The 14,096-nt window shown below is 60.9% G+C and overlaps 1 protein-coding gene across 4 annotated transcripts in view; it reads left to right on the top strand.

Annotated features, from left to right (window-relative positions):
* RPS6KA2 (ribosomal protein S6 kinase A2) overlaps window positions 1-14,096 on the top strand; it is a 295,060-nt gene that overhangs the window by 254,188 nt on the left and 26,776 nt on the right. For all 4 annotated transcript variants that reach the window (XM_059401415.1, XM_059401412.1, XM_059401414.1 and 1 more), the window contains 2 exons: window positions 4,823-4,887; window positions 13,288-13,390. In XM_059401415.1, the coding sequence (XP_059257398.1) occupies window positions 4,823-4,887; window positions 13,288-13,390 (168 nt within the window). The remainder of the gene's footprint in view (window positions 1-4,822; window positions 4,888-13,287; window positions 13,391-14,096) is intronic.

Genomic DNA, 14,096 nt, shown 5'->3' with positions numbered 1-14,096 from the left:
TCAGATTTGCTCATGAGGGAGTATACCTGTAAGATTACTTAGAGTTGCAAAGCACAGAACACTTAAGTAACTTGATTTAAGCCAAATTTAATTTTTCAAACTGCAGTCCATTTCTCTTGCAGTTGCAAGTCACATGGCAGTACAGGGTTAAAAACATTGGCTGGGCAGCCAAACCATGGTTAAAGCCCAGACCTGCTTATCTTTTTAGTGTACCTTCCTTAGCGCATTGCCTTTTCATCTCATGAGTAGTGCCTTGTGATCACAAAGTGGCTGCCACAGCTCCAGATGTCATGTTCAGTTGAAAGGAGGTAATGGATGAGGGCAGCTGTGTCTGCCTCTCTTATCAGGAAGGCAAAGCCTTCCTCAAACCCTGGGACTTCCCCAGACTTCTTGCTGACTAGAAACTACTGAATGGCACTTCTAACTAAAAGTGGGGGAAAAGTATCAGGATTCAAGGAATGGGAGATTGGAAATGGCTGTGTTATTAGCCCGCCTCCCCAGTCAGCTGTGGGGGTTCCAACAAAGACGAGCTGGAGTGGGGTTTGGTGCCTGCCTGCCTCCCCCCGCACCTGCAACCCCGTTTCTCACTCCTCTCCGCGGACCTTATGGACCCGTTAGTAGGGAGGAGAGGGCGTGTGCAGTATGTAATCTAGAAACAATCCACACCTGCGTGGGGCTCGCCAGTGCTCTCTAGGCTCTGGGTCTGGCGACACAGTGGACCGCAAGCAGAGTCCTCCTTCTCACGGGGCTGCAGTGAAGCAGAAGAGAGAGACGGGCGTTGGCCAAGGAAGCAGCAAACGGAGAGAGAGGGGGAGAAGGCAGAGCTCACTGGACAGGAGAGAGGCTTGCTGGGACGTGTACGGTGGCAGGTGTGGTCCCAGAGAGGGGACTCGTGCGGAGCCTCAGGAGGCGGCACGGGGCCGACGGGCAGAGGCCTGCACACTGCCTGGCACTTACGAGTGACCTCAAGCAGATGGATGCCCCTCTCTGCGCCGGCTTCCCTGTCTGCGAGCTGAGGGGCGGCAGTGTCTACATCGTAGCACGGTCAGAAAGATGGAACCGTGCCTGACGTGCAGGACACAAATCCACGCAGACACGGAGAGAATCGGTGCGCCCGGGTTCGGGGCGGGGGTCGCATCCGGACCGCTTGGCCACGCTGCTTCCTGGGACAGTGTGGTCAAGACCAAGTTCTCGGGTCCGCTCCAACCAGTCCGCGGAGCCACCGCCAAGCCAACGTTTTAAACCCTGAGTGAATGAAATCTTCAAGCGACCGACTTCAGAACGGGGAAACATAACGTGTGGATACCGAGTACGCGGTGAAGCGGTAAGAAGCAGACCTGGTGTTTACGTCCCCGGCGGGACGGCCCGGACATGACGGCGGGTGGTCGGCTGGAGCCCGGGGGTGCGGGGGCAAAAGCGGGAAACGAGCTTGTTCGGAATGTGCGCCACGAATTCGACGTGAGCGGCGCCTGGCTGCCTCCGCCGGGGGGACGTGGGACTCTGGATCTCGGGGTTGTGAGTTCGAGCCCCATGTTTCGGATAGAGGTGACACTTAAAAAAACTGAAATTGAAAATTGAAAAAAGAGAATTTGTAGTGGATGCCGTGTGGCCCAGAAACAACAGAGCGACCACTTCGGCAGCATCTCAGAGGGCCTCGGAGTCCACGTCCCAGCGCTGTCTGAGGCAGATACCAAAGCCGTTAGAGAATGAGCTACCGAGACAGCGGAAGCCAGGGGACGACTGACCCCCCCATCCGCCTCCCCCGTGAAGGAGGTCGCCTTGTAGGGCTGTGGAGCAGTGGGCGGACTGTCTTTGATGCCGCAGGGCAAGCCCCCAGTGCAGGCAGGGGACGTGCTCACAGACGTGCGCGGACGGAAGCGAGTCCCGCTGGACGCGAGGTGACGCCCTCCACCACCGTGCAGAAGCGTGAGACGTGGGTCCCCGTGAACCGCTCTGGGGTAGTCCCATCTGCAGAGGGACCGCGGGGCCAGACGTGCTTATGCTCTGGAGACTGTGAGTTCGTGAATCAGCCGCTCCGTTGAACTTTTTAACCCATCTTGACCTGACACTGGCGGACTGCACGAAGACTCACCGAGCCTAATAAGAGACAAGGATCATTCTTTGGTTCTGGACTCTCCTGTCTGTAAGTACCTGCCCTTGTCCACTCTGTGCGATCCAGACGGGTCGCACCCCCACCACCCTGGCTTGGGACAGAAGGAGAGACTTCGGGTCGGACCGCACGGCCCCAGCTGTGATGGCGGGGTCGGCCCAGCCCTCCCTGACTCTCCTCACCCAGAGCTCTGCCCACTGGCACCCGAGTTCAGCGGACAGAGAAAGGGGTCATCAGGACAAAACAACCTGCTTACCTGGTTTCAGGGGAGGATAAGTCACACTGGAACCCAAGACAATGCCCATGTGTGCCCAGGAGGGATGGCGTAGGCCTTAAAGAACCGTGTGCAGAAATTTTCCTTCTTTTTCACATTTTTCTCCTCTTGGAACGCGCCTCATTTTTTAGTAATAACCGAAGTGTTAATTAAGTCACTGTTGACTGTTTGCTGAGGCCTCGAAGCACCAACCTCACCGCAGCAGAAAAAAGAAGCTGCTAATAAAAACGCGCGGGTGAGTCACCGAGAAACCAGCATGCGTCGGTGCAGAATTTGGAGCTGCAGCCAAAGCTCATTTCCTTTGCATCTTGCTGGGCTTAAATTGCCCCAGACCACGTCTTTGCAAATGACGAATGAGGGTGAAATGGAACGGGTGCGGAATGCGGTGTGGATTCTCCGGAGACGTGTAGCTGATGGGTGACACGGCCGGTGCATGCCCCCTTTGGGCTCTGAGTGTGTGCTCGACCCGCCCACCTCTGACAGACCCACGGCGCTTCCAGAAGCACCAAAGAAGAGCTAAGATCGGGAACAGGGGTTGAGATCGGGAACTTTGATCCTCAGGACCAGGAGCGTTTTCCCGTCCAGAGCTCTGGTCTTCAGGAGGAGGCCTGCCCACGGGACGGGCTGCAGGGGGGACCGTGTTGGGAGTCAGGCCGCCGACTCGTCCTCCACGGTTCCCGAGAGCATGTGCTCGGGTCCCTCTCACGGGCTGCTGGCTGCAGGGCTCAGATTTTGGAACAAGGGGGCCCGACTGGGAAACCCAGGGAAGTCCTCAGGAGGAGGTCCTCGCAGGATAGAACGCGTCGTTCTCTACTCGTGCCGACCCTCCTGACACCAGATGCATGGGTTTTCCACCCCCACAAATTCTTCACTTCCCAGGAGACCCCAGCTTGGGTGTCTGGCACTAAGCACCCAGGGTTGGCCTAGACCCGGGCTCTGTCCTACCGCCCAGGGCGTACCCTGTGATTCCGACCAACCAGCTAGAAATTCGGTTTCCAGGACCCCGTCTTTGGTTCTGATCATCAGCTGGGGCGGCTTCGCGGTCTCGCACACCTGCTCCTGCTCCCGCCCGTCCCAGCCGGCCGCCAGCAGCACCTTCCTGGGATGCCGGCCGAACGGGAGCCCGAGAGACCAGGCCTTGACCTACAGCACGGCTGGGCCTACAGAGCCTGGGGTGCAGTACCGGGAAGTGTGTCTCACAAACCACGTGACACCGAACCTCCGTCCCCAGACCTGAGACAGGAGCTGGCTGGAGGTGGCCTGGCCCATGCAGCCCGTTTCTCTTCCCGCATCCCCGGGCCCCCAGCCCCCTCCCTGGCCCACGGAGGCTCCTTTCCTGCCTTTCCATCCTGGAGAAAACCCAAAGCTCTTAGGGCCTGAGACTTTGGGTTCTCCTGAAATAACAGACTTACTTTTAGAGCAGTGTTAAGTTTACAGAAAAATGGAGCAGGAAGTACAGCAAGTTCCCTCACACCGCCCCCCACCCCGCGCCCGGCCCCAGGCAGGTCCCCTAGCCCAAGCTGATGTCAGTGCGCGTGTTCGCTTTAACGGATGAGCCCCCGTTGGCAGCGTCCGCGTCAGGCCTCACGCTGCCTGTGCAGCTCCCGCAAACGTGTCATGATGTCGCCACAGCGGGCAGAGCAGGTTCCCTGCCCCGAGCCCTCCGCACTCTGCAGTTCAGCCCGCGCCTGCTCCCCCGTCCCAGGATTTAACATAAGCAGCAAAGGAAAGAGAGAGGCCAGCACAGCGAGCAGACCCAGCAGAACTACGTACGCGCCGTCGCTGGGGGCCCGCGGCCAGGTGTGGACGCCAGTGTCTCTCTGGGTCCCGTCCTGCTGTCTGCCCCTGCCCTGCAAACCAGAGCCCCCGGACAAGGTGCTCGGTGCTGCAGCCTGCCCTCCCGCTCCTCCCGCACGTCCCCCTCCCGGAAGGCCAGCCTGAGCTAGCGTTCGTGGGCTTTGATGGGGCAGCGGCAGGGGCGGGGGGGCTGGATGGCTCGGAGGGTAGAGCATGTGACTCTTGATCTGCTCGGGGTTGTGAGTTCAAGCCCCATGTCGGGGATGTGCCTACTTGGAGGGAGGGACGGATGCCCACATGCAGCTGGGCTGTGACGGCCTGTCATGGCGTCCAGCTCCCCTCCAGCTCCCCTCCAGCCCCCCTCCAGTTCCCCCCCCCTGTTCCCCCGCCCCCCCCCCCCCCCCCCGCAGTGGGAAGCTTCCAGCCTGCCCTGCCCCTGTCCCTGGTGCTGTTACAGGCCTGCAGGGCAGAACGTGGCTTCTGTGGGCTGTGAGTCCGGTGAACAGGGGCCCTTCCCGCAGGACGAAGTTCTAAGGAGGCACTCTGGGCACCCGCCACCCCTCAGGCCACCGGGCAGAAGCTCCGAGTCATGGAAACAGGGGTCTGTTCTGAGGCTAACCTCTGCTTTGTCCTTGCGACAGGCGCTGGTGTCGACGGAGTGGAGGAGATCAAGCGGCACCCTTTCTTTGTGACCATAGACTGGAATGTAAGTCACGCATCACCCTGCCCAGCGCACACGGGTGACGAGGTGAGGTGCGGGGTGCACCAGCTTGGTGCAGACCAGAGGGGCCTGTGGCCCTGTCCCCCGGCCGGGCTGCCCTCTCAGAGGCCTTCGGAACAGCCTGGCATGTTACAGGCACAGACCAGGGCCCACCCTTACTGCAGCACCGGGCCTGAGAGCCCTTCAACACTTCAGAGACCGCTTCGATGACCCCGCAGCCGCCCCCACCACTAAGGACAAAGCAGGGGTCACCTGTCGCTGAGCGGTGACCCAGGTCGCTGGGCGGCTGGGTGCTGCTTCTCCGGGTCTCAGAGCCCCTGGGGGATCTCCAGGCCGCTGGGCCACTGAGCTGCTGGTTCTCTGGGTCTCGGGGTCCCTGTGCATCTCCAGGCCACTGGATACTGGTTCTCTGGGTCTCAGGGCACTGTGGTTCTCCAGGCTATGGAGTCGCTGGGCCTCTGGGCTGCTGGTTCTCTGGGTCTCTGGCCTCTGGGCTCCTGGGTTGCTCGTTCTCTGGGTCACAGCGCTGCTGGGCTGCGGGTTTTCTGGGTCTCTGGGTGCCTGTGGGTCTCCAGGATGTGGGGTCACTAGGTCTCTGGGCCCCTGGTGGTCTCCAGGCCACTGGGCCAGGCTGCACAGGCCTCTCCAGTGCTAAGGGCCTGGCATCTTGGGCTCTGGGAGGCCCTCCCGGTCTCTGGTTTTGGGCTCAGGCCTACGCAGCTGGCGCTCTCACAGAGTCGTGTAAGAAAACAAACATCCAGACTGTTAAAGACAAAGTTACTGGCCGCACTTGTTAGTGACAAGGAGGACTTCCATGGTGATGCGCTCAGGGACCACAGGTTCAGGCTCTGCCACCGGGGGGAGAGATGGGGCTCAGGTGTGAGCAGCCGGGGTGGTGGGATTTATAGCGGGGCGGGGGTGTAGATCTGAGGGGCTCTGGCTGAAGCGACCTCGCAGGCATTCTACTGGTCATAGACTTGGGGCCCAGATGTCCCTGGGTAGGGGAAGGGGCCCATCACACGTCCAACCTCTGCTTTCTTCTCTGGGCCGACACCACACCGCCACTGGCCGCTGGCCAAGGGGTCCCGAGTCTCACTGCCACCAGCTGCCTGGAGCCGCCTTGGGACCCGTCAGCATGGGGAGCAGCCACTGCTGGGCTTTGTGTGCAGGGATGGCATTCGTCCACGGCTGGCAGTGTCTGCTGGTCCTTTCCTGAGGTGCACACAGCAGGCATATCCGGGGCTTCGTGTCCCGAGCTAATTAACCTCGGGAGATGCTAACAGGATATGCACATATATGACGTTAACGTCCTCTCCAGGACGGAGGCTGTGAGCTCCCGGTCTTCTTCCTGTCCCCTCGGCAAGCTCCAACGGCGGCGGCACCGTGACAGCCCGCCCGGCCCCGGGGCTCACTACCCCGAGAAGGTGCTGCCCCAAAGCTGGATGGAACCGGCTGTTCCCAGAGCTTCTGGCCTTACCCCTCTGCCCCTTCTGAAAGTCCTCCCACCCGGGGAGCACCAGCTTCCTTAAAACCCGCTTCTGTGGTTCTGATTACGGAGCGTTTACAGGGCTGGGATCCTTTCCAACGCCGAGACCAGAGATTGGCGCTCGAGAGGCTGGCACACCTGTGACCTCCCTGCCAGGGGCACGAGCCTGCTTGAAGGGCCGGGTTGGCATCAGCTTGCGTCCAGGAAGGTGGGAAGTGGAAATGGAGAATCAAAGCGGCTGCCCGCTCCCCTCCACGCACAGAGCGGTACCTGAGGATCTTTCCCGATTAGTTCTGAGCTCCACCCGGCACAGAAACTCTGTCCCATGGGTTGTGATGAGGTCTCGGGCCAGCTGGCTGTGTCCTTGAGACGTCCTAGAGACGTCCCCCGGGCTCCGAGACCGCCAGCTTCGAAGGGGCCCCTGACAGACAGTGAATGAGTGAGGGAGTGAGCGAGAGGCTCTCAGGACGGGACCCACCGCTCTCCCACTCTCTCCGGGGCACCGCAGCCCCTGCCGACACAGCAGACGAGAAAACAGGAGCACGGGATGGCTGGGGCCGGGGCCGGACCCTGTGGGATGCAGATCTGTGGCTGCAGCCAGGAGAGAGGGGAGGCCGGGCCCCGGGGCCCCGGTACCCCTCCGCACAGCAGCCTGGCTCGGGAGGGGCTGCTTGCGAGCTCTGTGGACAGATGCTTCTCTCAGCCAAGAAGGGGTGCCACGCCGAAGACGGGGGTGTTTGGAGGGGATGCCAAGACAGCTCTGTGGAATGCTTGGAATTTTCACAGCACTGTGATGACCTTGAACACTGCAGAGGTTGGGCTCATGTGCGTCCCGGAAAGCCTGGAAAAGGGCTGGGAGCTGGGAGCAGAAGCGCGGCGTCTCCCTGCGGCGTTAGGAGCCGTACCGGCGGGCATGCCGCGGGGAGACCAGCCCCGGTGTGCACGGGTGGTCTCATCTCCGCTTCTGGGGCCAGGTCCCTGCCAGGGCGAACACCGTCCCTGGACGTCTGCACCAAGAAGGCGGCGTGCCGAACCATTTCAAAGTAATCAGACTGAAATCAGACTTTCGGTGCTTTTAGCGTTTAACTTCATTTTGTTCCTGAGAGAGGCCCTTCAGATTCACGGGGACCAGCTATATTCACTGTCACTTCCACATCGGCCCGCGGGTGGTGAGGCAGGGACAGAGGAGTGGAAGGATTCTCTCCCGAGCCCCGAACGCAAGCAGCCAGGAAATGGTTTAGGGAGAACAGAGCTGAGTCGCGACTGTAGTGAAAATTCACTTATTTCCTAAGTAGTACTTGGCAGTTGCCCACGTCCAGGAGAACGAGCAGGGGGTCCACGCTGTGGCAGGGGAAAAACACAGCATCCTCCAGGTCTCGACAGCGGACTGCTGCAGGCAGGCGTCTGGTGCAGCCACAGAAGAGGCGTGTGCGGTGAGCCTGAGCCATCGGAGAGTGGGGGCAGGAGCTGACAGGTGCGGCGAGACGCTCCTAGCAGAGCTCTCCTCGGGACCGCAGCCTTGTCTGTGCTGCTGTGGGCTTCCCGGAGAGCAGATGAGTGCCCTGACCCCCATCTCCACCTCCCTACCCACCCGTGAGCTGCGAGCCGCCGGCTGCCACGGCCGGCCTCGGGCCCCAGCCATTCACTGAGCGAGCGGCCGACCCGTGCTGGAGAAAGCGGACACGAAAATACAAGGCATCGGCAGGTGTCCAGGGGCTAATGTTCCTAACTCCCCGTCCAGATGTGCTCACTCTGTTTCAGCAACTTAGTTCAGAAAACCACAGCGCAGTAGCGTTGACAAAAACTGTGACTACCAGAGGCTCCCTGTGCCCGGCCGAGGCCGGGGACGACCGCACAAAGCACTCCCCGGACCCGTTTGGTTTCTGCCTGGGCGCGCAAACCCAGAGCCTGCCTCGGGATCCGCCCGGAGAGTGTAAGCATATTTATCTCACTGTCTGCTTCCCTCTGTGACCCAAAACTGCCGGGAGAAATTTTCAGGTGGCCTGCCGGAGCGGAATGCAGGGATGGGGGCCGCTGCCCGCGTCCGTCTGCTCCGCCAGACTTGCCCGCAAAGCCGAGCGAACACACGTCCGCTGGGACTGGCTCTTCCTGAAAGCCGCTCAGTCTCCTGAACCACATGAGAAATTACAGTCACGGCCCTGAGCCCTGGGCAGGGGTCCCGGGGTGTCCTACACACACGCCCCTTTACTCCGCCTGTCGCTGCATGCGAGTCCATCGCTGCGGGCCACAGGATCCCCCACACACACCCGAGGAGGACCTCCCGCCCCTGGCCGTGGGCCCGACACCTGCGGGCAGAGGCTGGGACTTGGCTGTACCGTTCAGGACCCATCGTGACGACGTGTACAGGGTCTAGGAGCTTGCTCTCACTCCAGTTCTTCTCTTTCCATTTCTGAACCTTCCAAGCGTGGTTACTCAGAGCTCTGGAAGGGACGCCCAGGGAAACCAAGGCACAGGGCAGTGAGAAGAGAGCCCAGGGTCCGTGCATGAGGGGGCAGCGTGGGCCAGAGCCCCCCGCCCGGCCACTCATGCGTACCAGCAGCAGCAAAGGGAAGTCTTCCTGCCCACAAGCCTGTGCTGAGTGGATTTTTGGGGTTCGGTTCTCGGGAGCGGCTGGCCGCTGGCCAGGATCTCAGCGCCTGTGTCCGGGGAGAGGGAGCGCCTCCCACTGCTCGGTGGGAAGATGGCCATCAGTTTCATCCCACATTAAATATGCCAACAGAGCTCCTCCTTTCGTGGAGCCCGATGGGACCCTCCGTTCGGTGGTACCCGCTCCCCGGCTCTGCAGTGTGGTCAGTCCAGATGCCGTGGCTGGAGTGGCTTTTGGCGGGGGGAGCTCGTATAGACAGAGTCCAGCTGCATGGGCCACCGACCCATCAGATCCCCCTGGGTGCACTGGGGCCATCTGAATTCCCCCTGTTGCCCCCCAAGCCAGGCACCACTCCCCATTATTTCTGCAGTGCTGTTTCAAGAGTAATCTATAGCTGTGCCCTTTCCTATCTAGAGAATGTTCATTTTGAGATGCCTGGAGCCAAAGCTGCCTGCAGAAAGCAGATGTGAGGTCTGTGACCCCGAGCTAGAAGCAGCTTCCTACGGCACTACCCATCACGGTTCTCACCGCGCCCCTGGTTCTCAACGCACCCCTGGGTCCCGCCCCCCCCGGTCATCGGAAGGTTGTCCCCGTATGAATAGGCCTGGCGCACCTGCTCCGAGCCTCCCGGCGTATCCTGGCCTGATGTGTGACCCGTTCCCCTGTGGCTACAACTCGTGTCATGCTCAGATCTGGGGACAAGCGAGACGATTTAAAACGGTGCCCGGTGAATTTGATCGTGAGACCCCATTCTCTTTCTGTCAGTGTGGGATGGATTGTTCTAGAGGCTCAGAGAGGGGAATCTGGGTCAGAATGACAATGCATCTTGTCAAGCTCTAAGCCTATGCAAAATGCTGCTGCCAGTTGTTCCCGATTTAACCCTCGTACGGTGGTTCACGCTTCAAAATGAGAAGCAAGGTGACCTTTTCCCTAAAACCTCAAACCCTCTCCTGGCTTAAATTCAGGAGAAGAAAGCTTGTGTAATAACTCATTCCAAAAGTTCACCCAGTAACAGGAAGAAACCAACCGGTCTTTAAGACTGCGTAAGGGAGCCGTCCAGTGTGGAGGGCACGGGGTGACTTAGGCAGCCCTTTGCTCCCTGTTGGGAACCAGGATGAAACTGCAGCCCCCTGGGGACCGGGAGGGTGGGGTTCTGGGGCCGCCCTTGCACAGGCCATGCTCATAGGCAGATCGAGACCAGGGACCGGTGTTCTGGGGCCAAGGGACCTGCCAGGGAAGGCCTTGGTGGGCTCTCCCATGCTCTCCCTTCCGTCGGTTAGGATCTTTTAAATGAAACAGCAGCTTACAGAGGCGGTTCGAAAGCACGAGGAGAAGCAGGTGTGCGCATGCACAAGGCCAGTGAAGTCCGGGTCTCCCGGTGCCGTAATCGCGCCATAGGATGGCCGGCATCTGTGACTGGTCTAGGGAAATGCCCCGGGCTGGGTGTGTGGTGGGAAGGAGGGAACTGGGACTCTCCGCCGCGCCGACAGGCATAAGCGTCCTGGGGCGGGGGAAGCCAGGAGGGAGCACGTCCATGTGTGTTCCCGAGTCATCACTCAGTCCTTGAGTTGAAGGTGCAGTCGTCTCCACCCAGACAAAGTGCACGGCACGACCCCTGCCGGAGGACAGATGTGGTTCTGAATTCCCTCTCTTTACGGTGAAGACTTGCAAAGTGGGAAGCGGTGTCTCCCCAGGAAGTCAACCTGGGCCGCGGTGCTGCTCCGGGGGTGGGGGGGCGGGGAGTCTGGGGCAAAGCATGTGGCCCCGAGGGTCAGCTTGGTCAGACAAGGCACCTGTGCTTTCTTGGGCCGCTTGGACTCTCAAAGGCTTGCTGTCGTCCTCCGCGGGAGGGAGGGCCGGAGGGCCGCAGGACAAGGAGCGGACTCGGGCAGGCTTCTGCAGGGAGGGACGGAACGTGGAAAGTCACCTCGACGTCCCCGCCCTGCTTCTTATCCAAGCTGGGGCACAGTTATATTGCTGGTGGTCGGACGGGAAGCAAGGCTCCTGGGTGTCCCGAGCGCCGCAGAGAGGAGAGGAACGTCACGGCCTCTACCCGCTGGGCGCCTGCACACACCCCCGGTCCTCACCGCCGATGCCTCCAGGTGCCACCATGTTCCACCGTGGAGCAAAACTGACTCGACGGGAAAGCCTGAGGCTGGGGGCAGGTCTTGGCCTCCTGCTCCCAGGGGTCCGTGTGTTGGTGGAGCCGGAGCCGGAAGAGGAGCTGAAATGTTTGACCTTCAGCTCCAAGGGCAAACGTCTCTCCTCTCGTTGGGGTTAAGTAAGAGCCAGCGCCGTGTGCACGTCAGTGAATGTGCGTAAGGTGGGAGACGGGGCTCTGGTTGAGACGTCCCCCACGTTCCCCTCGCGGTCCCTCTGCTCCCCCCACCGCCCTCCCCACCCCCCAATAGCAAGAGAACGCATGACCGCCCTGGGAGAGGATGAGAGTTTTCCTGGAGCAGGACAGACACTGGTTAACCCCGGGAGCATCGCCGGTGCGAGCAGGGAGGGTCTGAGCCCCACGGGGCTGCGCCGGGGCCACCGGTCTCGGTAACGGCAGCATTTCAGTCGGAGCGCGCAGCTCGCCGGTCCTCGTGCGACTTGCTCTGACAGGTGCAGACACCAGGGGCGTTTGTTCCCACCCCAGAGTGCGTCACCGCGGAACGTAGCGTCTTTCTATTTCTGGAAAGAGCCTACAGAGTAAATCAATTCCTAATGAAATCTGTTCACCTGGGGCAAGAAATGAGCAGATCATCGAGGGTGGACATTGTCCTCTGGCGGCTCCAGGGGCACACCCGGAGCTTTGTCCTGTGCACGCCCGCGGCTCGTGAAACCAGGGGGGAGCCCGGCGGTCACCGGCCAGACACTTTCGTGTCCGGCTTTTGTTCTAACCATCACTCCTGGCAGTTCCCACCACCACCTCGGCTTCCAAAAGGGTGTGCTCCCAGCAAGGATCGGGACCTCGCGCCCTCCTGCCCGAGCTGGACCTTCCCTCACTCTGAGCACTGCTGTAACAGGGGGTCAGGATGCCGGGTCCTCCCCCGCTGGCTCCCCTCACTCCTGACCTCGCACAGCTCAGCCAGCCTGTCTTAGCCTGGTTTCCTTGTCTGTAAAGACAGGCTGATAAAAGCTGCTTTTCTGTGTTATGGAGAGATTTAGCACAGTTGGGAGGCAGCCACTGCGACCGCTTTCTGAGCCGTCAGGGTCCCTGTCTCCAGGCCTGCTGAGCGGAAGCACCAAGAAAGTGCCTGGTGGTCCCCTCTGATCAGGCAGAACTGGGAAAACTCGTCCCAAATGTTTGCAGCCAGACCCCCTTCCTGGTGTCCGAGCCCTGCTGCCCATGCACCAGCCCACCAGGATCTTTGCACGCCGGCCAGCGCCATGACTTCCATGCCCCGGGCCCACCGAGCGACCCAGGATGGGGGCGTTCTGATCCCCACTGCGGCTGCCCCCCCAGCCCCAGCCAGGGTGGAGGCCTGAGGCCCCCGTGCCTCTCCACCACCCCCCTGACTGGCCCCAGCTTCCCTCACCTGCCCACACCCCCTTCCTGCCCTTCCGTGGCTTTATCCACCTTGCTCCCAGGCTTCCACACGGTTTTCTCCCGATGTTGCATCTCCCCAGAACAACACATTGTTGCCTTGCCTAAGGCGACAATATCACCGGGTTGGAAGGCGTTTTCAAGAAGGCCAGTGTCAGAGGGAAGCGGTGGGGGGCTGGAGTTTCTGTGCAGCAGAGGTCAGGCCATTCTGGAGAAGCGTGAGTCTCCATCTGGAGACTTGGAAGTGCCGGTCACGGGCTCTGGGCTGTGTGAGGAAGGACCTGGCTCGTTCTAGCTGGGGGCCATCCCAGCATCCCCTAGGCGCTGGCCCCACGGTGGCCAGGGCAGGGCAGGAGTTGGGTGCCAGGCAGCAGGGGCTCTTGCCTGCTGTTCCCGGAGTGGGGGCGGGGGGGTGGTTAGATCCTTCAGAAAAACATTCTGCCCCCCAGAAAGGTTGAAAACTTCATATCGCCCTCAACAGAGGATACGTAGCAGGTGTCCAACTCATGGTTTAGTCATGGCTTTGGTAGCGTCCAGCTCTATCCGATACCTTCCACGATAAAAACACGTAACAGACACGGCGTTCTGCGTGTGTCCGAACCCACTCGGTGCATCCCAGAGAGCCGGCCACGGGTGCATCCCCGGCGGCGTGTGCGAGGCCCGTCTCCCTCCACCGCCGCCGGCTCTGCTGTCGCCCGTCGTCTTCCCCAGGTGGTCCGTGGTCCTCAGCGTCCTGTCTTGCTCTCCCCGCAGAAGCTGTACAGGAAGGAGATCAAGCCGCCCTTCAAACCAGCGGTGGGCAGGCCCGAGGACACCTTCCACTTTGACCCCGAGTTCACAGCACGGACGCCCACAGGTGTGTGCCGGCGGCGAGGGCGAGCCAGCCCAGAGTTCTGTCCCACCCCGGTTCTCCTCCTCCTCCTCCCCCCCCCCGGCCAGTTAGGGACGCGACTTAGCCTGAAAGTCTGGTGTTCCAGAACACTTCATGGAGGGTGCCGGTCGGCTCTGCTTGACTTTCTTGTTCTCTCGTCTCCACCTTTAAGCTTTAGGTGAGAGAACGGATTCTCCGTCCCCCACCTGGGTGACATCTGGTCTGGAGTCCCCCAGGGTTCTTCGAACCCCCTCCGCTGTCTCCTGTTCTGAGCTGCGTTCCGGGGGCCGCTCCTCTCAGGCACGCACAAGCAGGGAACCTCCGGGCAGTGCCAGCCCCTCCCGTAGTCAGAGGGTTTGGGGGGAGAGGAAGGCCGCCGACCGCGTCTGTGCGGTCCGAGCCGCAGATGGCCAGCAGACACTTCGGTTCCTGGGGAGGGCTCTCTTCCCGGCTGGCACACGGCCTCCCGCGGCCTTATTCCGTGCTGAGGAGGAAGAGCGTGGTCCCTGCTGTCTCACCTGCTTTTTACAAGGACGCCAGGGCCATTGGATCAGGTCTCCCGACCTCATTTAACCTTCATGACTTGCCGAAAGACCTCATCTCCAAAGACAGTCACGCGGAGGGGTCGGGCTTCAAACCGATTGTGGGGGAGCACAGTCAGTCCGTGTCAGTCGGTGTATGTTACGTAATG

This window comes from Mustela nigripes, chromosome 5 (assembly GCF_022355385.1).
Source record: "Mustela nigripes isolate SB6536 chromosome 5, MUSNIG.SB6536, whole genome shotgun sequence".
NCBI classification, from domain to species: domain Eukaryota; kingdom Metazoa; phylum Chordata; class Mammalia; order Carnivora; family Mustelidae; genus Mustela; species Mustela nigripes.
This window is presented reverse-complemented; position numbering and strand designations above follow the sequence as displayed.